This window comes from Melanerpes formicivorus, unplaced genomic scaffold (genome assembly GCF_026170545.1).
Source record: "Melanerpes formicivorus ecotype bairdi unplaced genomic scaffold, bMelFor1.0.p_v2 SCAF_4, whole genome shotgun sequence".
NCBI classification, from domain to species: Eukaryota; Metazoa; Chordata; class Aves; order Piciformes; family Picidae; genus Melanerpes; species Melanerpes formicivorus.
In genome coordinates this window covers 26633956-26660529 of record NW_027142356.1, presented here as the reverse complement: position 1 = coordinate 26660529, position 26574 = coordinate 26633956, and the positions used below count along the sequence as shown (strand labels likewise).

At 45.4% G+C, this 26574-nt stretch overlaps 1 protein-coding gene across 28 annotated transcripts in view; it reads right to left on the bottom strand.

Annotated features, from left to right (window-relative positions):
- Positions 1-26574, bottom strand: part of ADGRL3 (adhesion G protein-coupled receptor L3) — a 614635-nt gene that overhangs the window by 156831 nt on the left and 431230 nt on the right. For 27 of the 28 annotated variants that reach the window (XM_068137418.1, XM_068137413.1, XM_068137416.1 and 24 more), the window contains one exon: positions 16458-16538. The exons of the other annotated variant lie outside the window; for it this stretch is intronic. In XM_068137418.1, the coding sequence (XP_067993519.1) occupies positions 16458-16538 (81 nt within the window). The remainder of the gene's footprint in view (positions 1-16457; positions 16539-26574) is intronic. 28 annotated transcript variants of the gene reach the window in all.

The window sequence follows — 26574 nt, the reverse complement described above, 5'->3', positions numbered from 1 at the left end:
TTTCTTCCATAGACTCTTACAGTGGTTTGGGTTGGAAGGAACATTAAAGATCATCTAGTTCCAACCCCCTCCCATGGGCAGGGACACCTCCTACTAGACCAGCTTGCTCAAGGTTCCATCCAACCTGGCTTTCAACACTTTTAAGCTTGGAGCCTCCACAACTGCTGTGAACAACCTGTTTCAGTGCCTCACCACCCTCATGGGGAAGAATTTCTTCCTATATCTAATCTAAATCCAGCTTCTTTCAATTTGAAGCCATTAGTCCTCATCCTGTCACTCCATACCTTTGTCAAAATCCCTTTACAACATTTCTGTAGCCCACTTCAAATAATGGAAAGCTGCTCTGAAGACTCCCCAAAGTCTCCTCTTCTCCAAACTGAACAACTCCAACTCCCTCTGCTTGTCTTCACAGCAGAGGTGCTCCAGCCTACTGATAACCTTTGTGGGCCTCCTTTGGACCTGTTCTAACAGTTCCATATACTTCCTATGTTGGGAATCCAGAACTGGACACAATGCTCCAGGGCAGAGTCTGGTTCTGCTACACATTGAAGTTTTAACTTTAAAGCTGAGGTGCTCTCAGACCACTCTCTCCTCCACAGAATCATTTTGGTTGGAAAAGACCTGTAAGATCCCTGGGTGTTTGAATCCCCCATCCCTGGGTGTGTCTCAAAGACACAGAGGTGGTGCTGAGTGCCATGATTTAGCAGCAGACTAGATAGAGAATGGTTGGAGGCAGAGATCTTGTGAATTGTTTCCAACTGAAATGATTCTGTGGTTGTGTGATTCTGTGGTGTGCACCTCCCTCCCTCGATCCTCGCTACTCACATAACAGGCTCGGTATCATCCCACCACCTTGTGCATAGCTGATTGCACTCTTCACTAATTAGCTGCTCACACAGCTCTCTGTTTTATTCTCTGTTGCCTTTCCTCCTACAGTTTTCTTCTTTTTTCCCCCCACTTTTACTGAATTTTTGCAAGTGTTGTAGCTGTGAGCCAGCTATGAATGAGGGTGAAAGGCCTTTTTGCTAGAAGACTTTCTCTCTCCCCACTGCTATCGTTCTCTTCAAACACAAACCCACACCTCTGGCACCATCTTTTCTGGATCTAATCTCCAACCATCTGCCCAAACACAACAGGGAGGAATAGGGTAATTTCTCTAGCTACTGATTGCAAAAGTCACCACTCCTTCAGCCATTCCTAGCATTTCTCATCTTGCCAACTCTTCTAGGGAAAAAAAAAAAACACAACTCAGAAAATGCAAAAGGTTTTACCCACGTGGGCAGGATACCAACAACAGCACCAAGAGAGTACAGCAAACAAAAGTATAATTCTATCTGGTTTTAGCATGGGCAGGATGGGGCATGGATTTCTGTTGCTGGCTCCACAATTGTCTTTCTTCCTTTCCCACAAACTCAGAGATTCTACAAAACCCAAAATACCATTTTCCATTTCTCAGAATAGAACAAGAAATAAATAGCCACAAGGTTAGAGGGTGCCACAGCTAAAAAATCTCTTCTTAGAGAAACTAGAGTGATGTGTGAAAGGATGAAATCACTAATCACTACTAGAAGAAGGAAACAATAAAATCCAGTCTCCAGATGACAAGCAATGACTCCCAGGGCATGCCCAACTTTTCCCATTGTTTGGAAAAACACACCTTGTATTAACACCATAGAATCACAGAATGGCAGAATCATAGAATCACAGAATCCCTTGTGTTCAAAAGGACCTGGTAGATCACCTAGTTCTAACCTCCCTGCCATGGACAGGGATCATGCCACGCAAGGGTGAAGGACTAGGTGGGCAGAGCAGTGCCTGGAAGTGTGGACCACCACATTATTCCTATGCTGATTGAGAGGGGTCCTGCTTATAACTATTGGGAGTGTGTCATTCCTGTGAGTTTTCCATGGGGTTTACTCCTGTAAAAACTCTTCTAGCTTTTGTGCTCACTACCATTACCTTGCTCCACCAATGCTTTCTGCTCCTCTGCATTACAGCTCTGCAGCAGAATTTAGAGTCATTACCCCAGTTACATGCTACAGCAGATCACTGGACCAGGCTGCCCAGAGAGATTGTGGAGACGTCTTCTTTGGAGACTTTCAAAATCCACCTGCACCTGTTCCTGTGCAACCTAGTCTTGGCAAACCTGCATTAGCAGAGACATTGGACTTGATGACATCCAGAGGTCCCTTTCACCACCAACCTTTCTATGATTCTGTGATTCTGTAATTCAGGTGCCCTGAGCACCACTATGCCAGCAAACAGGAGTGCATACCTTAAGCAATGAGGACACCCTGTCACTATGCATTCAGGAGCTTGCTGCTCCATGGGGACTCACAAAGATCAAGTCAGGTCTCATCAAATATTTAGGATCTTAATTTCTTAGTGATTTCAATAAACAAGGACGCATCAGAAGAGAAAACAGTGGCCTCTGTGTGTAGTCAGATGGGAGTTTAAAGCTCTGTGGAGCATAAAGGGCTCTAACAGAGTGCACAAAGTAAGCAGACAGGAGGGCACAGCCCCAGTGTTAAGGCGGAAACTTCATCTCTCTCCATGGAACCACCTCACTTACTTAAAGCAAAAAGCAGAGGTGAGTTGCTACAGAAGCACCTCATCCAAAAGCAGGGCCTCAAGATTTCACTGTGAGTGAAAAATCCCTTCCAACTAAACAAGGCTCAACACCTGTCATTCTCTAGTCTCCAGCCTTTGTTCTCCCCGGTAATGAACACCTTTGTAAGAATAGTTGTAGCTTAGAAAAGGAATTAACCTGCAAACAAAGGAGAAGCTTAATTAAGAACTGCATGGAAAGAAAAGAGAGGAAGTATAGGTTAAAAAAAAAAGAAAAAAGACAAGACAGCTGCACAGACTTAATTCCAATTTCCCCTCTTGTAGGTCACTTTACCCACTGTAATTTCCTCTCTGTCTTTGGATGAGTTTGTAACTGAGGCACTGCCCGTTAATAAACAGAAGGGGCTTTGTTGCTTTCCACTCAGTTCTACCTTTTGGATGCTTTGCATGATGAGCTCTCCATCAAAAAAAATAAAAAAAAAAGAAAAAAAAGGCAAACCAGATTTAAATTAGACTTTGGGAGTGTGCCATTTCATAAACTTTTCCCCAGAGAGCTTCTTCAGCTAATTAAACAAATGATTGCAAAATACTCACAATGTCAACCCTGGCAGCTTACACGCAAAGTACCTCCACCAAGCTGCAGCTGTTTAGCCAAAGACAAGGCAGAGGAGTAAGGTGCTTGAAAGCCAAGCACAAACCTCAGGCCTTAAGGAGGCACACACTTAAAACCTAGGGCAGACTATGGAGAGACAGGAGACATTGAACCTCCCTGCCCAGGGGCTGGGGGGCCAGTAGATATAGCTATGGCTAGCTGAAAAAAAGACAGAATCAAAGATTTGTTTTGGATGCAAAACCCCTTTAAGTTCACCCAGGCCAACCATTTTCTAACTCTAGCAAGACTGGTGCTACATCATGCCCCCCAGCACCACATCTCTGTGTCTTTTCTCTGTGGCTGCTCCATGCCTTGGCAGCAGTACTAATGAGAAAATACTTTTGAAAGGGGGAACTGCATCCAGAACATTCCTTCAGGAGGAATGCCAAGATCCTTCCTTGTTTATTTTACTTGCTGTGCAAACATTTTCATAATCCTTATCAATACAGTCTGTAGAGTGAGTCTTTTAAAACAACCAGCATGGACTCCATGGTCCTAAAGGTCTTCTCAAACTGAAACCATTCCATGATTCTGTGACTTCCAGTACCTAAAGGGGGCCTACAGGAAAGCTGGGGAGGGACTTCAAACAAGAGCCTGTAGTGATAGAATGAGTGGAAATGGCTTTGAGCTGGAAGAGGGGACACTGAGATTGGATATTAGGAAGAAATTCTTTCCAGTGGGGGTGGCTAGATACTGGAACAGGTTGCCCAGGGAGACCGTGGATGCCCCCTCCCTGGAGGTGTTCACGGCCAGTTTGGATGAGGCCTTGAGTAACCTGGGGTAGTAGAAGGTGTCCCTGCCCATGGCAGGGAAGTTGGAACCAGATAAATTACAACAGAATTACACTGAATAAAGGTACATAAATAAATTACACAGAATCACAATGGTTGGAAAAGACCTCTAAGATCATCAACAACAGATGATCTTTAAGGTCCCTTCCAACCTAAACCATTCTGTGATTTTATGATCAGTACTTTGCTCATGACTCTGGCCTTTTCTTTGACTCCGCACACTGAAGCTATCAGGTTGCTATTGTACTTTATGTATTGTGATGGCTACTACTTGATTGCAAGCTCTTAGTAGATCAGCCTAAATGAATCAGAAGGTGCTGAAATCACATAATGGACACCAGCACTGGAAATGGTCAGGAAATAGGAATTAAGGGTGAATGCACTGTTTACATGATCAAAACACATTAGGGCATGAAAAGGCTGAGAAATTTGTCACTGGAAGCATCTGTTAACAGCATTCAGTTCGGTTCTGTCACATTTCTTCTTAGCAGCAGCAGCTGCAGATCTCTACCACTGAGCAATGGGAAAGTTGAGTGAACAAATTCTTTCAATTGTTTGGTATTCTCCCATTTATCTGTGTGAAATCTTCTGAAATTCAAGCTCACTTCTTGTATCCAAATTTGTATGGCAATCTGAGGAGACTTTAATCAAAATGATGCATTAACTTCTTCCCCTACCTCCCCCTTTTTAACTTCTTCAACCTACAGAACTCAGAATCATAGAATTGTTTCAACTGGCAAAGACCTCCAAGATCATCAAGTCCAATCTTCAAACTAAGACCACCATGGCCATTAAACCATGTCTAAAAGTGCCATGTCCACAGGTCTCTTGAACACCTCCAGGGATGGTGACTCCACCACCTCCCTGGGCAGCCTGTTCCAATCCCTGAGCACTCTTGCAGTAAAGAAAATTTTCCTAATATCCAACCTAAACCTCCCCTGTCACAATTCCAGGCCATTTCCTATCCTTCTATCACCTGATACTTGGGAAAAGAGACCAACACCTACCTCACTGCAACCTCCTTTTAGGGAGTTGTAGGGATTAATGAGGTCTCCCTTCAGCCTCCTCGTCTCAGACTAAACAACCCCATTTCCATTAGCTGCTCCTCGTCAGACCTGTTCTCCAGACCTTTCATAGTTCTGATCACAAAATATTAACCTAATGTACCTCTTCCTTAGCAACAGCTGTAGTGTCAGGGGAGTGCAGTCCATAATAATGCAGCTTGATTGAGAAGCACAATAAAATATAAATAAACTTGCACAGGTCCGTGGCATACAGGATTCGACTGTCAAGGGCCTTCATGCATTTAGTAAATCCCTTTATTACCTCTTCAACACAGATGATTTTGAAGACTTATGGGTGCACACTCCTTTTTATTCCAGCAAATGAAATGTATTTGTTGACTCAGGAACAGGAATTTTCTGCTGCTGCTACATTTGTGGGCATCACTCAGATACGCACGTGTCGGTGCACTGCAGTGCTCATAATGAAATCAAGACAAAAGCAAGACTTAGAGGAAATCTAAAGAGGAGACTGCCTTGAGAGCACCCATAATTGTGGTCATTTGTTAATGAAGAAAGCACAAGCAATTCCCTCCAGTAAACAGCTGCAGTGAAACAAGGGATGTACTTATTATAAAACAGCCTGGGCTGCATCCAAAGCAGCGTGGGCAGCAGGTTGAGGGAGGAGATTCTGCCCCTCTACTCTGCTCTGGTGAGACCACATGTGAGAGTTCTGTGTCCAGCTCTAGGTTTCCCAATGCAAAAAGGACACAGGACTGTTAGCTGGAGTACAGGACAAGAGTTGGAGCACCTCTGCTATGGAAACAGTCTGAGGGAGTTGGGATTTTCAGCCTAGAGGAGTCTGGGGAGAACTTAGAGCAGCCTTCCATCTTTTGAAGGCTCCTTCAGGAGAGCTGGAGAGGGACTTTTGACAAAGGCATGTAGTGACACAACCAGGGGTGATGGCTTCAAAATGGAGGAAGCTGGATTTAGATTAGACATTAGGGTCTTCCCCATAAAGGTGGTGGGGCACTGGAAAAGGTTGGGCAGAGCAGTTGTGAAGGCTCCAAACCTGGAAGTGTGGAAAGACAGGTTGGATGGGGCCTTGAGTAAACAGGTCGAGTGGAAAGTGTCCCTGCCTATGTCGGGGGGGTCAAATAGATGAATCTTTAGGGTTCCTTCTAACCCCAACCATTCTATGATCCTATGAAATCAGCATGCTTAATCTAATACTCACTATAAGGCACCCCCTGTACCATTTCTGCAAAAAGAGCATCCTCAGATAGAGAACAGTGAAATCTTCCCCTTGAGCCAAGTCTAGCTGGTTGTCTCCATCTCTGAAAGCTATTTGGCCATCAGTCCCATGGCTGTTGCACCCTCATGCACACTGGCCCTCTAATCCTTATTGCTTTTAACCAACCTGAATACCTCTTCTCAAAGAGAACCAGGACCTTTTAAATACTGCTTCTTGTCAGTTTTGAAGGAGAATGGACTATTCTGAGCCAATCTGAAGGCAGCAATCCACCATTTGGAGCACAAGGATAGCAGCCTTGTCTGCTGAGCAAATGTTGTTATATCAAGCCAAAATTTACTTGGCTGAAAGATTTCAATCATAAGGTCTTTGATGAGGGAGCCAAGTTCTAATATCAGCTTTGGGGGTCCATGATGTTTATTTGTAAAATCAGTAGTTTTGATTAATTCATTAAGGCTGGGACTTCCAAAAGCACTTTGCAAGAACGTGGAACCTAAATCACAGAATCATAGAATGGTTTGGGTTGGAAGGCACCTTGAAGATCATCTAGTTTCAAAAGCCCTGCCATAGGCATGACACCTCCCACTAGACCAGGTTGCTCAAGGCTTCATCCAACCTGGCCTTGAAAACATCCAGGGAGGGGACATCCACAGCCTCCCTGGGCAACCTGTTCCGGTGTCTCACCACCCTCATTGGAAAGAATTTCTTTCTAATATGCAGCCTAAATCTGCCATCCTCAAGTTTAAATCCCTTCCCATGGCACAAATGTCCCTCTGAATGGATTGCATCACATCACCAGTATCCCTTGTAAGAAACAGCACACAAAGTGAATAATCCAAGGCCACCAATATGTTTTAAGGAAATTCAAGGGCCAAAGCAGGCTCTAAAACCAAACATTTAAGAAAGGATTAGATCACTGACTCAGGTAGAAATCTCATGCTTCCAACAGCTACTGATTCAACCTAGGATGATTCCAAGAGCCAATCATTGTTAACAAAAAAATGCTTGCCTAAAGAAAATCCTCCTGCACAGCTGAGCAGCCATAAAATGAACATGAAACTCTTTGTTTCAGTGCTGTCAACACCAGTAAGTCTGAGCTTAACATGATTTGCTTGTGTGGGAAATCAGCTGCCTGCTTTGCTAGTGGTCCACAGCTTGAGCCTGATGAACTTCAACAAGAGCATGTTAAACTTGCTCATTGATGTTCTATTGGAAGGCAGAAAGACTGCACCACTGAATAGCCCAGTCCTTTGCCAGTTGCTGTTCCTAACCCTGTCTTCACCCAAACTGAGGTTTTTTGAGCTCTTTTGTAAGGGTGACTAGCCATTCATTAAATACATCATAGATGCAGTGCAAAAGAACAACCATAAAAAAACATAGAATCATAGAATACACTGGATTGGAAGGAACCTTTAAAGGACATAAAATTCTGACCCCCCTACAGTAAGTAGAGACATACCTAACTAGATCAGGTTGCTCAGAGACCCATCAAGGCTGACCTGTTTTTTTCCACAACCTCCCTGGGCAATGTGTTCCAGTGCCTCAACACACTCAGAGTGAAGAGCTTATCCCTGAAAGGAGGCTAGAGTGAGGTGGAGGCTGGTTTCTTATCCCTAGTATAAAGTGATATAACAAAAGGAAATGGCCTCCAATTGTGCCAGGTTTAGTTCCTTCAACAGTGTTCAGGCATTGGAATAGGCTGCCCAGGGAGGTAGTGGAGTCACCATCCCTGGAGGTGACCAAGAAATGTGTCAACATACCACTCTGGGATATGGTCTCAGGTTGATAACTAGACTTAATGATGGTTGGATTGATGAGCTTGGAAGTCTTTTCCAACTGAAACAATTCTATGACTGCATACAGCACAGGACAGAAGCAGCATGGCCACAGGGGCAGAAGACTTTCCATGGTTAAGCTCTTGGGAGTGCAGCAGAGGGCTCCCTTAGGAAGTTTTCTCTCACACTGCATACCTTTGGAATGGGAAAATGAAGGCCATTTTAGGCCTCTCAACCAAAGTGCTGCACACCAGTCCTACTCTCTTTTAAACAGGCATAGGGTGTAGGAAACCAGTGGCCTTGAAATTCGACCTCTCACATGATTAATTTTCCCACCTTCTCACATTACACAAATATAAATAGAACAGGGGTTTGTCCTTTCTTTTTTTTTGTTTCTGTATTTTTCCTTCTTTTCCTGCAGTCTTGCAACGACTCAGAATTAATAGCAGATGACAAACTGGACCATGTACCACGAGGGGAAAAGTCACAGTAAAAGCTCCTTCCCATTAATGGGACCATTCATTCATGTGGCCACTATTCCCACAGGGAAACTGGCCATAAATTATGCATTTGACATCTAGTTATAGATGATTATATCTGACATAATGAAGTCATAATGGAAGGAGTTTGCACATTGTTTGGTTATTAAGTGGCCATTTCTTGTCCCTGCACCAGGTGCAACAGTGATAGGGCCATACAAATCATCCAGAAGAAAGACTAAAATGGGTTCCCTCACTGATAAAGCACCACACATGTTTATTAATTTAACAGGTTGTCTGATGTCTCCCCCATCTGCTCATTTAAAACAGTTATTTGCCCTATAAATATTTCAGAAAGAGAAGTGCAGCCAAAAAAAATGAGTCTGGCAGAAAAGGGAGGTAAAAATAATGAAAAAAATAAAAAAAGAGGAAAAAAAAGAAGAAAAAAAAAGAAAAAAAAAAGAAAAAAAAAGAAAAAAAAAGAAGAAAAGGAAGAAAGAAAAAAGAAGAAAGGAAAAAAAAGAAAGAAAAAAAAGAAAAAAGGGAAAAAAAAAGAAGAAAGAAAAAAAGAAGAAAGGAAAAAAAGAAGAAAGGAAAAAAAGAAGAAAGGAAAAAAGAAGGAAGGAGAAAAAAAAGAAGGGTTTGAGAACCACAAAATGGTTTGGGTTAGAAGGGACATTAAAGATCATCAAGTTCCAGCCTCACTGCCAAGGGCAGGGGCACTTTCCACTAATCAAGTTGATCAAGCCCTCATCCAACCCAGCCTTGAGCACCTCCAAGGAGCAGGCATTCACAACCTCCCTGGGCATTCACAACCTCTCTGGGCATCCACAACCTCTCTGGGCAACCTGTTCCATTGTCTCACCACCCTCACTATAAAGAATTTCTTCCTAATCTCCAGTCTAAATCTACCCTCTTCCAGCTGAAAGCTATTGCCCCTTATCCTATCACTACAAGTCCTTGTCAAAAGTCCATCCCCAGCATTCTTGCAGGCCCCCTTCAGGTACTGGAAAGCCACTATAAGGTCTCTCCAGAGCCTTCTCCAGGCTAAACGGCCCCAACTCTCTCAGCCTGTCCCCATAGGGAAGGTGCTCCAGCCTTCCAATCATCTTTGTGGCTCCTCCCTGGACCCACTCCAACATTTCCACGTGCTTCTTGTGTTGGGGGCAGATGGGGTCTCAGGAGAGCAGAGCAGAGGGGCTACTGTCACTGCTGTTTTCACTGCTGCTGTCCCTGCTTTGGATGCAGCCCAGCACACAGCTGCCTTCTGGGCTGTCAGTGACCATTGCTGGCTCATGGCGAGTTTGTCATCAACTAACACCCCCAAGTCCTTCTTCTTGAGACTCCTTTCAAGCCACACTTTGCCCAGTCTGTATTCGTGCTTGGGACTGCCCCAGCCCAGACCCCATGCTGAGAAGGGTCTCCTGCTGAGAAGGGTCTCACACTGTATGCAGCACTGCACTCTATTTTTTTTTTTTTTCAGGTTGAATTGTTTCAGCAGCATTTTTTTTTCCAAGCTGATAATAGGACATTCACTTTAGATTAGTGATGCTTCAGGATGCACCACCATAGCTGACTCTGCTTTCCAGCTGTTACCAGTGTCAGGGGGGTTGAAACCTTCCACCACTGATGGCTAGTGGCGCATTTCAGCACAGTGGAAAATGAAACCCACTGTCAAAAGAATCTCCTGGCTGGATGTCTTTGTCCATTTGCAGCTTATGGGGTGGCACAGCAGCTACAAAAGGCCTGCAAAGACTAACATCTCAAGGCATCCTGAAATTCCAGTTGCAGTATCACAGAATGGCAGGGGTTGGAAGGGACCTCTAGGGATTGACTCCAACCTCCTTGCTGAGGCTTCAAGAAGGTCACACGTGAACAAATTCATGTGGGTTTTGAATGTCTTCAAAAATGAAAGTCTTCAGAGACTCCACCATCTCTCTGGGTATCCTGTTCCAGTGCTCCAGCACCATTAAATTAATGAGGCTCCTCCTCATGTTTTGATGGAACTGCTTATGTTCAAGTTTGTGCCTGCTACCCCTTGTCCTGTTCATGGTGATCTCCACAGCAAAGTTCCTTTACAAGAAAGTAGTTAGCTCTTGAAAAAAAAAACAAACTCAAAATTAGCTAAACCCCACTTTTTATTATTGTTCTGAAATGAGGAGGTGTTAAACATCATCCAGAATCTTCCCCCTCCACCCCAAAAGCCTGAAATATTTCCAAGTGTAAAGACTTTGAACAGTTCCCACCAGCAGACTGGATTTAGCACTCCTCCTTGAGAGACTTTGTTAGCTCCAGCTTTCTACTAGAGTGAACACTGTTATCTTATAAATAAACAGAAATGCCCTGAGGTGCCCCTCTGCAATGAAAACACACATTCCAAAGAAATAAGAGCAACAGTTCGACACCACAGTGAAAAAGAAAATGGCAAACAGCAGGCAATTAACTCTTCCTGAGCATGGGGAGCTACAGCACCTAAAAAGCAAACAGAATTGCAAGCTGGATGCAAGATCTCCAGCAGCTCTGGCTGCTCTTGCTATAGATCCATCATAGGATCATGGAATCATTGGCTCATAGAAAGATATAATGGGTTTGGTTGGAAAAAAAACAGAAGATCATCCAGTCCAGTGATTCACTAACCCTACCAAGGCTGAGGCTAATCCATGGCCCTCAGCACCACATCAACACAGCTTTAAAACACCTCTGGGGATAAGGATTCAACCATCTCCCTGGACAGCCTTTTCCAGTCTTCAGGACCCCTTTCAGCCAAGAGGTTTCACCTAATATCCAACCTAAACCTTCCCTGGTGCAACTTAAGGACATTTCCACTTGTCCTGCATTTTTTCCCAGGGAAAAGAGACCAGCCTTCACTTCACTCCAACCTCCTTTCAGGGAGTTGTAGAGAGCAGTGATGTCTCCCCTCAGCATCCTTTTCTCCAGACTAAACAATCCAAGTTTCTTCATCTGTTCCTCACCAGAAGTGTTCTCCAGACCTTTCACCAGCTTCACTGTCCTTTTCTGGACCTGCTCCAGCACCTCAATGTCCTTTCAGTGAGGGGCCCAAAACAAAACCCAGGACTCAAGCTGTGGCCTCACCAGTGCAGAGCACAGAGGAGAAATCATTGTCCTTCTCTCACTGGCCAGAGTGCTGTTTGCCTCTCAGCCACCTGTGCACACACTGGCTCATTTTCAGTCAGCTGTCAATCAACACCCTAGGGTCTTTTTCTCCTGGGCAGCTTTCCAGCCACTCTGCCCCATGTCTGGAACATTTATGGGATTGTTGTGACCCAAGTGCAAGACTCAGCACTCAGTTTGCTGATTCTCTTACATCTGCAGAAGCTGAACCTCACAACCATGGTTTACAGCAGGGAAAAAAACACCACAGTGCCCTAACTGGGGCTCTGGCTGGGGAAATCTGTACAGAAAGGTGACATCTTCCCTTCCCTCCTTTTTTCCCTCTTCATTTCTAGAACTGGGGCAAACACAGAGTTTTGCTTATTAATTAATATTTTGGAAGCATACTGACTTCAAGCATATCAATCTCCAAGACAGCTACTCCCTGAGCTTCATCTTTGAAGAAAACCTATGCAAAACTCTAGCTCAAGATGGGAGGAGAACTCCTCAGACAGCATAGCTTTAAATGCCAGGCATATATTTCACATTTAATATGATTACATCTATTTGATAAAACCTGCCTCTATAAAACCTTATAAATTGTTTTATTGTGTGGATTCAGTGAGTTTAATTCACTTATTTGCTATGTTTTAGTACCTGGCAGAATCTGAGTCTAAACACTGAATGTAATTTATTGCTATCTATAATAATTCCATAAAATCCCTTCCTAAGCCAGAGTATCAACGTTAGTATCAGCATGAAGGACACTTTTTGTTATCATCAGCAACCACAGATCCATTTTAAACACAGGTTTAGAACTTCAGTCTATGTGACCCCAATCTGAGGGGTCAGCTACCCCTGGACTCATTCTGCATATGCTTGGGGTAGACAGTTGGGTAAAAGTCATGTCATGATCTCCAGATGATTTGACTGGGAGGAGATGTGAAGTCATAGAATCATTTCAGCTGAAAAAGACCTCTAAGGTCATAGAGTCCAAACATCAACTTAAGACCACCATGGTCATTAAACCATGTTCCCAAGTGCCATGTTCACACGTTTCTTGAACACCTCCATGGATGGTGACTCCACCACCTCCCTGGGCAACCTGTTCCAATGTCTGACAAACCTCGCAGCAAAGAAATCTTTCCTAATGTCCAGCCTAAACCTCCCCTGGTTCAACTTGAGGCCATGTCCTCTTGTCTTTTCACTCTTTGCTAAGGAAAAGAGACCAACCTCCATTTCACTCCAACCTCTTTTCAGGGAGCTGTAGGGAGCAATAAGATCTCCCCTCAGGCTCCTCTTTTCTAGACTGAACAACCCCAGCTCCTCAGCTGTTCCTCAGACCTATTCTCCAGACCCTTCACCATCTTTGTTGCCCTTGTCTGGACACACTCAGTACCTCAGTATCTTTCTTAGAGCAAGTGGCCCAAAATTGAAACCAGAAGACAAGGTATGGCCTCATCAGTGCTGACTACAGGGGGACAATCCCTTCCCTGTTCCACCTGGTCACAATATTTCTGATCCATGCCAGGATGCTGGTGGCCTCCTTGGCCACCTGAATGCACTGGTGGCTGATCTTCAGTCATCTGTCGACCAGCACCCCCAGCACATGGTTAGTAGTGCTTTGTTTATGGAACTAATTGTAAACCAGCCTCTAAATTAAAAAGGGTGTGAGGAATAAGAAGTGTCCTGATAAAAAATGCTGATTCAGGCTCTCATTTCCATGAAGTGATTTGCAGTGTCATTACCATGCTACTGCACAGAGCTGGGGCTCAGAGTAATCACCCTGTAATGCACGGTGACACTAATGTACTAGTAAACTACTGGAGTTTATTCACTACTAGCATCAGGACTCTGAGAGGCAGGTAAAAATGCCCTGAATGCAAAGCCACCATGTGGAAATGTCATCAGGGATAAATTTGTTTAAAAAGGAGAAGGAAGAGGCAGTTACAGAATAAATCTGCCAGCTGAGAATTGCAACCTCCTAAGCCCCACAGGAGCACTAAAGCTGTGTGGGTTTTGAATAATTTGGAAAGGAAGGATGCTTTTATCTCCCTGCCCTAGCTCTGGATCCATTTATTACAATTAAAATTGCACAGTGCCTTCTTCCTTTTGCCACTTGAAGTGCAACATTGACCTGGGCCTGGTGTTTGGCTGAGTGTGAGGGAAAATGCTGGAGGGAAATGAAAAGCATCAAAGGCACAGCCAAGAGCATTAGTGTTCAGTGTCATAATACTGCTCTTTTTAGACAGTTCCAGCTACTAGAAATGTGGACACCAATGAAAGCTTCAGGACAGAGGTGGATTTGCTTTATTTGTTTAAAACAGCTCTTGTGGTTACTGCATTAAGTTTGGAACATTAGGTCTCTTCTCCCTAGTATCAGGTGATGGGATGAGAGGAAATGGCTTCAAATTGTGCCAGGGGAAGTTTAGGTTGGACATTAGGATAACTTTCTTCACTGCAAGAGTGTTCAGAGAACAGGCTGCCCAGGGAGGAGTCACCATCCCTAGAGATGCTCAAGGAATGTGTGGCCATGGCATTTTGGGACATAGTTTAATGGCCATGGTGGCATTCAGTTGACAGTTGAACTCAATGACCTTAGAGGTCTTTTCCACCTGAAACAATTGTATCACTCTATGGTTCTGTGTTCTAAGACGTCAGAAAATGCAGGAAAAAGACCCCAAGCTTCAAAAGTTTCAATTACTTAGAAAAAAAGTGATCATGATTATGATAACATTCTTATGGATTTTGGGTGCTGACATAGGGAATGAGGCAGCAGATGTGTAAGTAGAGCTACACAACCCAGGTCCCAGGGCCAGAGGAAAACATTGTCCTTCCCCCAGGAGACAACACTGATTGCTGCATGTTTAATATCCCCCAGTCATCAACTAACAGACTGATGTTTTCAGAGCTCTGCCTCTATGTCCCTCTCTAATTAAGTCGCACAAAGGGAATCGAGTCCTTTTACCAGTATGTAGCAGCAGCAGCATCTGTCCTTCCATTCTGAGCAGCACAAAGGCTTTAAAAAGTCCCTCAAGTGGGGTTGTGGAGGCCCTGGTGGAAGTGGTTAATGTAGCAGTTCACGTTGCATAAACTCCACTTTACCTTCTCTGCAAGTGCTGCAACTGTTCTGCCTGACCCACTTTGCTCTGCTCCTGGTGGTAGTGCCATTCATCTTGCAGAGATGCCCTCATGAGTAGCAGGTCACTGGAAGATTTTTGGTAGTCTTTTGCTCTCATCTTGGAGAAAGCAAGGTGCAGCATCTTTGGTGGCTGCTGTTTCACCACCCTTCAGTCTTCAACAGGCAGCTCCAGACCCCACAGCGAGGATTTACCTTGACCTATTCTAAGTAGGCTCTAAAACATCACATCTAAGATCAGACTTGAGCTAGAAGGTCTTGGAAGTCATAACTGACTCTGCATCACTGGAGTGCTCTGCCAGAAAAGCCAGGTAGTAAATCTGACCACAGAAGTGTAGGTTTTCAAGGGACTTAGAAGAAGCTGATGATCTCAAACACACTTGTCAAATCTCCAGGGTAGTTCACTCAAAGCTGAATGGATATTGTGAACTGCCAGGAGATTGTACGTGACCAGACCAACTCACAAGGCCAGATTTGGAAAGAGGACACTGAATGCACCATTCTCCACTGCTCAGCACATGGTTCCACCTTGCAGAGGCGCAAGAGGAACAATAATGCAGAGGCAGCTTCTCTGCATCAAGAGTCAATTCCTTCGTTTTGGTTCCAGCAGCAGCTAAGCAAACACAGTCACACATACAGAGGGGGAAAACCCAGCAAGAGGGGACTTGGTTTAGTTACAGATCTGGACACATGGCTGCTGATGGAAAAGCTCCCTCAGAACTAAGGGAGCTGTCCGGCACAGGAACACTAAGGTACTGAGGGGACTGGAACATCTCTCATAGGAGGAAAGGCTGAGAGTGCCACATCCACACTTTTCTTGAACACCTCCAGGAACCAAGCCACCCCTCCATATTCCTATTTGATTTTAGCCTAGCTTACGATCCATTCCAAGAAAGACAAGCTGGTCATTTTGATAGCCAATCTAAATAGTGACAAGCTAATTAAAAGGAGCAAAAGAAAGTGTAAAAATTCTGCACCAGTGCAGATACTTGCTCTTGGGCCAAGCCAAGTATTGGGGGCTCATCACAACACAGTCAGGGGACGACGCTCTAAATACGGCACAGATATCAAGAGCTCACATTCATATCACTTTATGTACAGTATGCAAGAAAGCCACCTGTCTTAGCTAGCTTATTCTGGACTTAGTCCACAAGTACTGACTACTAGCATTGTTCCTGAGGGCAATCAGCTCACCACAATCTGAATCATTCTCTGGAGTGAACAGATCTCATCACCAGCCTCAAAAAGAACCTTGAGCAAGGGCAACAGAGGTTGAATCTAGGTTTGGACCACCTCACAACCACTTCTGTATCCCTTCTCACCTGAGGGGCAGCTGAAATCTGCTTTTTAGCATCTTGCCAACAGCTTCCTGTGCCTGTGTATTGCCATGAGAAAGGAAAGGAGGAAGGCAGAAGGCAGGACCTAAGGTACAACTGTTCCTGCAGAAGGAAACCAGTCGGAAGAGCCAACCAGCTTGTGAACAAGATGTTATGTTCAGAGCTATGTAATGGAATGCATGGGATATGGTCATCTCTCATACACCTCTTGAAGGAATTCAGTTGCTCTGGAGAGTGTCCTTGGATGGAGTGTAGGACCATTACCATGAAGGCTCTATGAACACATGAATGATGGGCACTCAAACCATGGCTGGCTCACAATGCAGGTGCATGGAGGCTGTCACTGACTCACCCTTGGATGGCAGTCTCTCCAGATCCGAATCGAGGTGGATCGGTGGGGCAATGTAGGAAACCTGCCCGTGGTGAGCCTGCCCTGTGGACAAATAAGGGGTTTAGTTCTGCTGTTTCCTACAGAGTGCTAGCGTGGGGACAATTAAAGGCACAGCATTTTATGGCACTGGATTCAAAACAGGCACACAGGGGTTTTGTCCTATCCCACACTTTTCATAATGAAGCTTCATTTTCTGATGACACTGGATAAAAAGTTGAAAACACTCCCATTCCTTTTGGATTTTCCATGCAGAGGTCAACTTTGGCCATACCTGCTTTACCACTACCACGTACATTCTGCATGTCATTCTCTTAAAAGGCCATATCATAGAATTATTGAATCACAGAATGCTTTGGCTTGGAAAGAATCTTGAAGATCATCTAGTTCCAAAGCCCTCAGCATGGGCAGAGACACCTTCCATTACACCAGGTTGCTCAGGGCCCTGTCCAACCTGGCCTTGAACACCTCATAGGAGGGGGCATCCACAACCTCCCTGGGCAATCTGATCCAGGGTCTCCCCACCCTCACTGAAAAGAATTTATTCCTAATCTCCACACTCAATCTCCCCACTTCCAGCTCAAATCCATTCCACCTCATCCTATCACAACAAGCCTTTGTAAAAAGTCTCTCCCCCAGCTCTTCTGTAGCCTCCTTCAGGTACTGGAAGGCTGCTCAAAGGTCTCCCTGGAGCCTTCTTTTCTCCAGGTTGAACAGCCCCAACTCTCTCAGCCTCTCCCCACAGGGAAGGTGTTCCAGATCTCTGATGATCTTCATGGTCTTCTCTGGACCTGTATCAACAGTTTCATGTCCTTCTTATGTTGGGGGCACCAGAACTGGACACAGTACTCCAGGTGGGGGGTATGCCACAGAAGACAATCAATTTCCTGGATGCCCTTTCAATCTGTTAATCTCACTCTTGAGAGGGCAGAAAGCCATTCTGCATCACAGCAATTTTTGAAGGAAGTGTGGCATGAAGTGAAACCACATCTGCTTTTTCCCCACAGCAGGAGATGCAGGTGTGACTTTGCAGAGCATTGCATCGCTTTCAACCCAGGCGAAAGCTTTTTGCTTCCTAACATGATGAGGTAGTTTCCCAGTCTCCATTCTTCTTCAGTAATTTGGGGGTAATTCTATCAAGAAAATTCCACTTCCAATCAAACCCATGTTGCTATAATTTATCTATTTACCAGCACAATTTGCAGGGCTATTAATCTCTCTCTTTTTTTTTTCTAAACACGGAAAGTTAATGACACATAGATTACAATAACAGTTAGAGCAACCTTCCTGTTTCAAGTAATATTCTTGCTGCAACAAAAGCAGCTGATTCCTCTTAGGAGACACATTCCAAATAATTAATACAGCTCCCTGTTGGCATTTGCTGTTTTGCTCTAAGCAATTTCCAAGCTAGCATCCCAGGCAGCAGAGCGGCGGAACGGGCTTCAGGCTTCTTTGTAATGACACCCAGGAATACCACGAGCACAGCAGGCTGCTGCACATAATATACTGAAAACATTTCTTCAGGGAGATAAAATATTAATGGGAAAAGGAAAGGAAAGGGAAAAAAAAAAAAAAAAGACAAAAGAGGAGGTTCCAGAGAGACCTTGGAAGGGTCCCCCACACCTGAAGGCGGCTACAAGAAAGCTGGCTGGGGGCACTTTTTACAAGGGCTTGTAGTGACAGGATGAGAGGGGAGAGATTGAAGCTGGAAGAGGGGAGAGTTATACTAGACACTAGGAAGAAATTCTTTCCAGTGAGGGTGGTGAGACACTGAGACAGATTGCCCAGGGAGGCTGTTGTTTCTCCCTCCCTGCCGCTGTTCAAGTCCAGGTTGGGTGAGACCTTGAGCAACCTGGTCTAGAGGGAGGTGTCCCTGCCCATGATGGGGGAGCTGGAACTGGATAATGTTGGGTCCATCTGACCCAAACAATTGGGTCAGCACAACAATTGCTGTGCTTCATTTTCTAGGCATGAGTGCCAGCTTAGCTGCTTTTCAGACTCATCATAGTCTCCTCACACAAGGGACAAAGGCTCCCTACTGCTATCTGTAGCCCCAGTTATACATTCAGGATGAAGACACCTTGTAACCTTTCTTGCTAATCACCAAAATCACCTTTTTCTTTTGATTTTACTTCCAATACTGAAACAACTGTTGGGTATTTTTTTGTGACAACAAAAGGGGGTTGAGGGAAGGGAGGAAAGGTTTGGGGGGAGGGGGTGTGTGTGTGTGATTAAACAAGCTCTGGTACACAAGCATATGGAGAAAATGTTAGGTCAGGAGGCCAAACTAGACTTTAATAGTAGTAAAAATCTAGCTACTCATTTCATTAAATCCTTCACAATTTTATCCAAAAGACCTCTGCAAGACTGGGAGATGATATGGCTGGTGTCTCTAGTGCAGCTCACATTGGCCTCAAAGGCTGACAAGTTTTGCCACGTGACACCAACCCCTGTTCCCCTTTGTGTGAATTTTGCAGCTTCAGATGCTTACTTCAAGCCCCAGTCTGAGAAATGAGCAGTTCCACAGGGGACCACAAAGATGTTCCAAGGGCTGGAGCACCTCTCCTATGGGGAAAGGCTGAGAGAGGTGGGGCTGTTCAGCCTGGGGAAGAGAAGGCTCCAGGGAGTACTTTGAGCAGCCTTCCAGTACCTGAAAAGGGCTACAAGAGAGCTGGGCAGGGACTTCTTTGCAAAGGCCTGTAGCGACAGGACAGGCAGTAATGGTATCAAAGTAGAAGAAGCTGAACTTACTTCAGACATGAGTAAAAAATTCTTCCCCATGAGGGTGGTGAGGCATTGGAACAGGTTGACAGAGAAGTTGTAGAAGCGCCAAGCCTGAAAGTGTTGAAAGCCAGGCTGGACAAGGCTCTGAGCAAGCTGCTCTAGTCAGAAGTGTCCCTGCCCATGTCAGGGAGTTGGAACTGGATGATCTTCAAGGTCCCTTCCAACCCAAACCATTCTATGCTTCTATGACACCAATCTTCACCTCTCCAATTCCAGCTACTGTAAAACAACACTTGAAAAGGGGCATGCTAAAACCTTCATGAGAAAAGGGATGACAGAAACAGCCAACAACAGCCCTTCCAATTTGCCTGGTCCTTCAGCTGTTTTTTCTGAACACTGGATCCAAGCTGACAGCAATGCAGCACCAGGAGATGGAACTCAGCTTCCTCTGGCTGCATGACCATCTCTCCACCTCTCAAGCCTTCATTTCTACCTTCACATCCATTAACTCCTGACCTATTTAATGATAATTTCAACCCGAAGAGCTGCACACAAGCTAACCGATATTGACCTGGTATCAGTGCTTATAGGGAAACGAATGGTCAGTGTCAGGTCCTCCCCAGGTGTTTTGCAGGATGCTCCAAAATAACTGCACCTCTTTAAATAATTGGCTTGCTTTTTAGTTATTTTAAATAATAAGAAACAAAAGAGGAAAGCAAAAACAAGAATCAAACCAAACCAAACCCAAAACTCACAAACAAGGCAGCTTCTTACAAAATACCAAAATTCCAAAGGTCAAGAAGTCTCTGTTGCTGATGGAAAGTTGAACGTGACTGGTGTCCTGACAGCTTGCACAGCCTTCTCTAAATCCCACCCTGACTATAACCATCTGGTGTTTCTGCAGCCAGCTCCCAGGTAGAAAAAATAAACAGCAATTAAACATAATCAACAAAGTAACATGTGATGAAGATGCCAATTTTATATCTAATCTCTAAGGCTGGGCTTCGTTTCCTTCATTCCTCTTGCTGGTGAGGGTCTGCCACTGACATGGTCAATGGCCATGGCTCCCTGGGAGTGGCAGAAGCAGAGGGACTAACAAGCAACAAGGGGCAAAGCTGGGGGACAGCCATAGGTCAATCTTTGTCTGCTTTTCTTTGTTCTGTTTTGTTTCATACCTCAAGGATTCAGGTCTAGCCAACGTTACTTAAGCATAAAACCATCTTGGGGCAAATATCAGATGTGACACTGGTAACCACAAACTCCTCATGCCACCTCTCTTTAACATATTTATTGATGATCTGGATGAGGGCATTGAGTCCATCATCAGTAAGTTTGCTGACAACACCAAGCTGGGGGCAAGAGTTGATCTGCTGGAGGGTAGAGAGGCTCTGCAGAGAGACCTCGACAGGCTGGACAGATGGGCAGAGTCCAAGGGCATGAGATTTAACACATCCAAGTGCTGGGTTCTGCACATTGGCCACAACAACCCCATGCAGTGCTACAGGCTGGGGTCAGAGTGGCTGGAGAGCAGCCAGGCAGAGAGGGACCTGGGGGTGCTGGTTGATGGTAGGATGAACATGAGCCTGCAGTGTGCCCAGGCAGCCAAGAGGGCCAATGGCATCCTGGCCTGCATCAGGAACAGTGTGGCCAGCAGGAGCAGGGAGGTCATTCTGCCCCTGGACACTGCACTGGTTAGGCCACACCTCGAGTACTGTGTCCAGTTCTGGGCCCCTCAGTTTAGGAAGGAGGTTGACTTGCTGGAAAGAGTCCAGAGAAGGGCAACAAAGTTGGTGAGGGGCTTGGAACACAAGCCCTATGAGGAGAGGCTGAGGGAGCTGGGGTTGCTTAGCCTGGAGAAGAGGAGACTCAGGGGTGACCTTATTGCTCTCTACAACTACCTGAAGGGAGGTTGTAGACAGGTGGGGGTTGGTCTCTTCTCCCAGGCAGCCAGCACCAGAACAAGAGGACACAGTCTCAGGCTGTACCAGGGGAGGTTCAGGCTGGAGGTCAGGAGGAAGATTTACACAGAGAGAGTGATTGCCCATTGGAATGGGCTGCCCGGGGAGGTGGTGGAGTCACCATCACTGGAGGTTTTCAGGAGGAGACTTGACAGGGTGCTTGGTTGCATGGTTTAGTTGGTTGGGTGGTGTTGGGTGATAGGTTGGACACGATGATCTTGAAGGTCTCTTCCAACCTGGTCTGGTCTGTTCTATTCTATTCTATTCTATTCTATTCTATTCTATTCTATTCTATTCTATTCTATTCTATTCTATTCTATTCTATTCTATTCTATTCTATTCTATTCTATTCTATTCTATTTCAACAAGAACAGACATATGGCACCCACAGGAGCCAGGCCATAAGCACATGGTGTGTGAATGGTGGGAAAAAAGTTAAGTTTGATAGCACCAGTTTGGGGAGCAAAATGGGTATGACCTTGAAAGCCCACCTTATAATGTGACCTGCCTTGGCTAGAGGAAGAGCAGATGACGACTGCAAGGTAGAAGAACACCTGACACATTAGAAATGTAGCACACTTTAAAAGCCAGCAACTTAGAAGAACAAAGAAAATTATTTCTGAGTACTAAAGGAAACAAAACAGCTTGGCCTAAGGGATTTTTAAAACACTTTTTCTTTTTTTTGGGTACTCATAGAGAAAAAAATGACATCTTGAGAAATCTGCCCCTGAGAGATTTAGTCATCTAGAGAGGCCACAGTAGAAAAAAACACAGGAAAAAATATAATCAAATCTGTGAATGCATGGAGCAGCCAAGGGGAATAGCAATAAAGCTGTCTCACCTGGCTGTCTGTTAAAAAAACAACTTCCCCCCAGTCCTTTTAGGAAAGACAGAATCACAGAGTGGTTTGGGTTGAAAGGGGCCTTAAACATCATCTAGTTCCAACCCCCTTGCCATGGGCAGGGACACCTTCCACGACACCAGGCTGCTCAAGGCCTCATCCAATCTGGCCTTGAACACCTCCACAGAGGAGGCATCCACAACCTCCCTGGGCAACCTGTTCCAGTGTCTCACCACCCTCACTATAAAGAATTTCTTCCTGATCTCTAGTCTAAATCTTCCCTCTTCCAGCTCAAAGCCATTGTCCCTCGTCCTATCACTACAAGCCCTTTTCAAGAGTCCCTCCCCAGCTCTCCTGTAGCCGCTTTCAGGTACTGGAAGGATGCACTAAGGTCTGCCTGGAGCATTCTCTTCTCCAGCCTGAACAGCCCCAACTCTTGCAGCATGCCCCCACAAGGGAGGTACTCCAGCCCTCTGATCTTCTTCGTGGCCTACTCTGGATGCTCTCCAACGGTTCCATTTCCTTCCTGTGCTGACAGGCACCAAAACTGGCTGCAGCATTCCAGAAGGGGTCTAACCACAGCAGGGTAGAGGGGAAGAATCACCTCACATCCCACTGCACTCATACTCACCGTTTGTAGCATTTAAGAGAGCAGACCTCCCTCCTGTCCCATGCCAGATTTGTAGTGAACTTCACACTGGGTTTTTTCTAGAGAATGAACAACTCCTGTTGCCATGCATGACAGCAGGAAACCTTTCTGCCTGACCCTTGCTCATCTTAGACTCGAGGTGAGGAGGAAGTTCTTCACCGAGCGAGTCATTCATCATTGGAACAGGCTGCCCAGGGAGGTGGTTGAGTCACCATCCCTGGAGGCGTTCAAGAGGAGATTGGACGTGGCACTTGGTGCCATGGTCTAGTCATGGGGTCTGTGTTGATAGGTTGGACTCGATGATCCTCGAGGTCCTTTCCAACCTAAGTTATACTGTGATACTGTGATACTGTGATCTTCCCCCTGAGATTTTGCTGTGTACTGCTACGGAGAAAACCTGACCAGGAGACATGAGACTGAAAGAATCAAACCTCCAAAAGCAAAGAAAATGAACACAAACATTTACTAGACTAGAAATAAGCCTTCTAAAAAGGTATGACTTCCTAAACATCTCATGACTAGCCTTCTAAAGCTCTGGCACTGGCAATACCATGAAGACAACTAAACACACCAGATTGGATGGTCCTCACTTTTCCCTCCTGTTCAGTACCCCCAGTACTGTGGTGGGCACTGCTGTGCATGTACTCGAAATGCAGTTGTACTCTATGCCTGACTCAGCTCCAGCTGCAGCAACAGGAAGCCACCAAGAGATACATATCTAAAAGAAATATGCCTCAAACTCTTTCTGTCAAGGGGTGGGAGTCTCCTCTCTTTACTGTCCTCACCCACAGGCAATCACTGCAACACATTTTTGTCTGCCATGGTCAGACTACATCACTTCTTCATTTTCCATGCATTTTCCAGCCTCTTTTGGTGTGTTTTTATTTTCCATGAGCTCATCAAGGTGGAATGAGGCCCAGAGGAGGGCCACAAAGATCATCAGAGGGCTGGAACACTTTCCCTATTGGGACAGGCTGAGAGAAGGCTCTGGGGAGGTCTTAGAGCAGCCTTCCAGTTCTCCAGGCTGAACAACCCCAACTCTCTCATTCCCTCCCCACAGGAGAGGCGCTCCAGCCCTCTGACCATCTTTGGGGAATCCTTTCAATCCTCTTCAACAGATCCATGTCCTTCTTGTGTTGGGGTACCAGAATTGAACCCAGCACTGCAGGTGGAGTCTCAGCAGAGCAGAGCAGAGCAGAGGGGCAGAATCTCCTCCCTCCACCTGCTGGCCGAGCTGGAGGGGATGGAGCCCAGGACACAGCCGTTTTCTGGGCTGTGAGCACACATTGCTGGCTCATGTTGAGCTTCACATCTCTCAGCACCCCCAAGTCCTTCTCCTTAGCACTGCTCTCTATCCATTTCCCTGTAGTTGTGCTTGGGATTGCTCTGAACAAGGTGCAGGACCTTGCACTTGGCTTTGTTTAACCTCTAGAGTTTGGCATTGGCCCCCTTCTCGAGCCTGTCCAGGTCCCTCTGGGCATTACTAACTAAATACTAGGAAAACTTTCTTTGCTGCAAGTCTGGTCAGGCATTGGAACAGGCTGGGAAATGGGGAAGTCACCATCCCTGAAGGTGTTCAAGAAACATGTGGACATGGCCCTTTGGGACATGGTTTAATTGTCATGGTGGTGTTGAGCTGAAGGTTAGACTCAATGACCTCAGAGATCTTTTCCATCCAAAAACATTCTATGTTTATAGATCCGAGATACTTTGCATGCTGTAGCCTTTTCCCCATGCAACTAGGAATTTCCATTTCTAAAAGCAGTCTGTTTTGTCTGAAGTGATCTGATCTGTAGAAAGCAGAGCATTACTTTTTGGCCACATTTCTGCAATCTTCTAACTGTTAAATGGGATTTGTACAAAAACCTGATTTATTATCCCAGTGAAGACTGTGGCCCATTTTGTTGGATTGCAATTTCCAGGATCATTACTCCCATCCTCTTTAATTTCCAAAATTAGTCCTTTTTTTTTTTTTCCTTGTCCTTTTTTTTTTTTCTTCACCCCCCCCTCACTCAGGAGCCTTTTTTCAGCTCTGCAACACACCAGCATATATAAAACCATATGGAGAGAGGAACGGAAAAGCTGCTAGGTTAGCTAACAAACTCTTTCAACAGGGCCATTAAACAAATTTCTTTCTGACCTATCTATTCAGACTGCTCCTGGCAGCCTTTTTTTTTTTTTTTAATCTGCCTTTCATCAATGACTATCGTTACAAAACATCATTTCCTCACTGCCCACCCTTTTCCATTTTACATTAAAAGCTTTCTTTTTAAATAAAGCTTTTATAAAGCCATTCCCTACCTCAGACCTGTCAGAGTTAGCACCGATTCTGTCCACCGCTTCATTTATTCATGGACTTTTATGGAGTAGCTCTCTTTCATCTCTGCATCTCTCTTTCATCTTTCATTGCCCTTTTAACTCCTTAGGGTAGCAGCAACTCATCTGCTCCCTCTTCCTCTCCCCCTCCCAGGGTTTTTTCTCTGTCTCTCCCTTGAAACTGTGCATGTCTCTGAATACAACAAAACCCTTTTCTCCAAAGGGTGCTCTCGGACTGGACGATCTTTGCTCTCTTCCCATTTTGCCTCTGCTATTTCCCACCAGGAAGCATCACAAGCTTAAACCAGCTACAGCAGGAAAACTTGGGTACCTGCAAGTGTGGCTGCACTGTGGAGGGACCTCTGGCTCCTGATCATGTCTGCTTTCTGTTCAACAGAAAGAAACGGCCTCAAGTTGCAGCAGGGGAGGTTTGGGTTGAGTATTAGAAGAAACTTCTTTGGTGAAAGGATTCTCTAAGAGTGGAACAGGCTCCTAAGGGAGATGGTTGGATCCCCATCCCTGGAAGTGGATGGTGCAGCCTGCCCTGGTGCATCTTGAGGCTATTTCCTCTCCTCCTATCACTTGTTATTAGGGATAAAAGACCAACCTCCATCTCACTCCAACCCCCTTTCAGAGAGCTGTAGAGAGCAAGAAGGTCTCCCCTCAGCCTTCTTTTCTCCAGACTGAACAACCCCAGTTCCCTCAGCTGCTCCACATAAGATTTGTGTTCAAGGCCTTTCACCAGTTTAGTTGCCCTTCTCTGGACCTGCCCCAGGTAGTAGTGCCCTCTTGTAGTGAGGGACTAGACACCTCTTGGTTTCCCTCCATACAGCAGCACCTGAAGCAAGGCTATATCCAGGGCTGGCATCCACCTGTGCCCATGGCAGAGAGCTAACCTGCTGGGCTGTACATTTTCTGAGCTTCCCTTCCCAAAAGCATGCCTGGCAGGCTAACCAAACATGACACATTGTATTATCCTTCCCCTCCCAGATGTGCTCGCTGTGCTATGAAATTCAATTTAGCAGTCACCTGCACTGGGAAAGAAAGAAAAGGAGGAGAGGGATTCTGGTGCAGAGGAGACCATGGGATTTGGAGCAGTGCAGTCCTCCAAGCCCTGGGGCAGATGGTGAGTATTGGTAACCACAAACTACCCAGAGTGGGTTTAGCAACAGTGAGTACAGCAAAGCCCAGAGAGGTTTTCTTGGCCAGCTCTCAAAGATTTAAGCTGATATGAAGAGCATGGTGCCAACTCCTGCTGTCCTTACACCACTCTCATCCCAGAAGACAAACTGGACGTTTCAAACTGCCTTAGGAGGTCAAGTCAGCCTGTTCTGCCTCAGAGGAGGCTGGAAAGAATTGGGATGGAGAAGTTAGGAACAGTGTGGAGGAGAAACCTAGCCAAGGAAGATTATCTGGGGAGAAACTTAGCCAAAGCTATCCAGTTGGTCTCCTGCACAGACAACATTGTTCTTTGTGTTGTTGTTTTGAATGGTAACTGCTCAGGGATGCTCACTGCTCCATCCCTGATGCTGAGCTGCAGATCTCACTGTTGAAAGATTTAATCCTTCTCCCTTTAGAATCAGAGAATGGTTT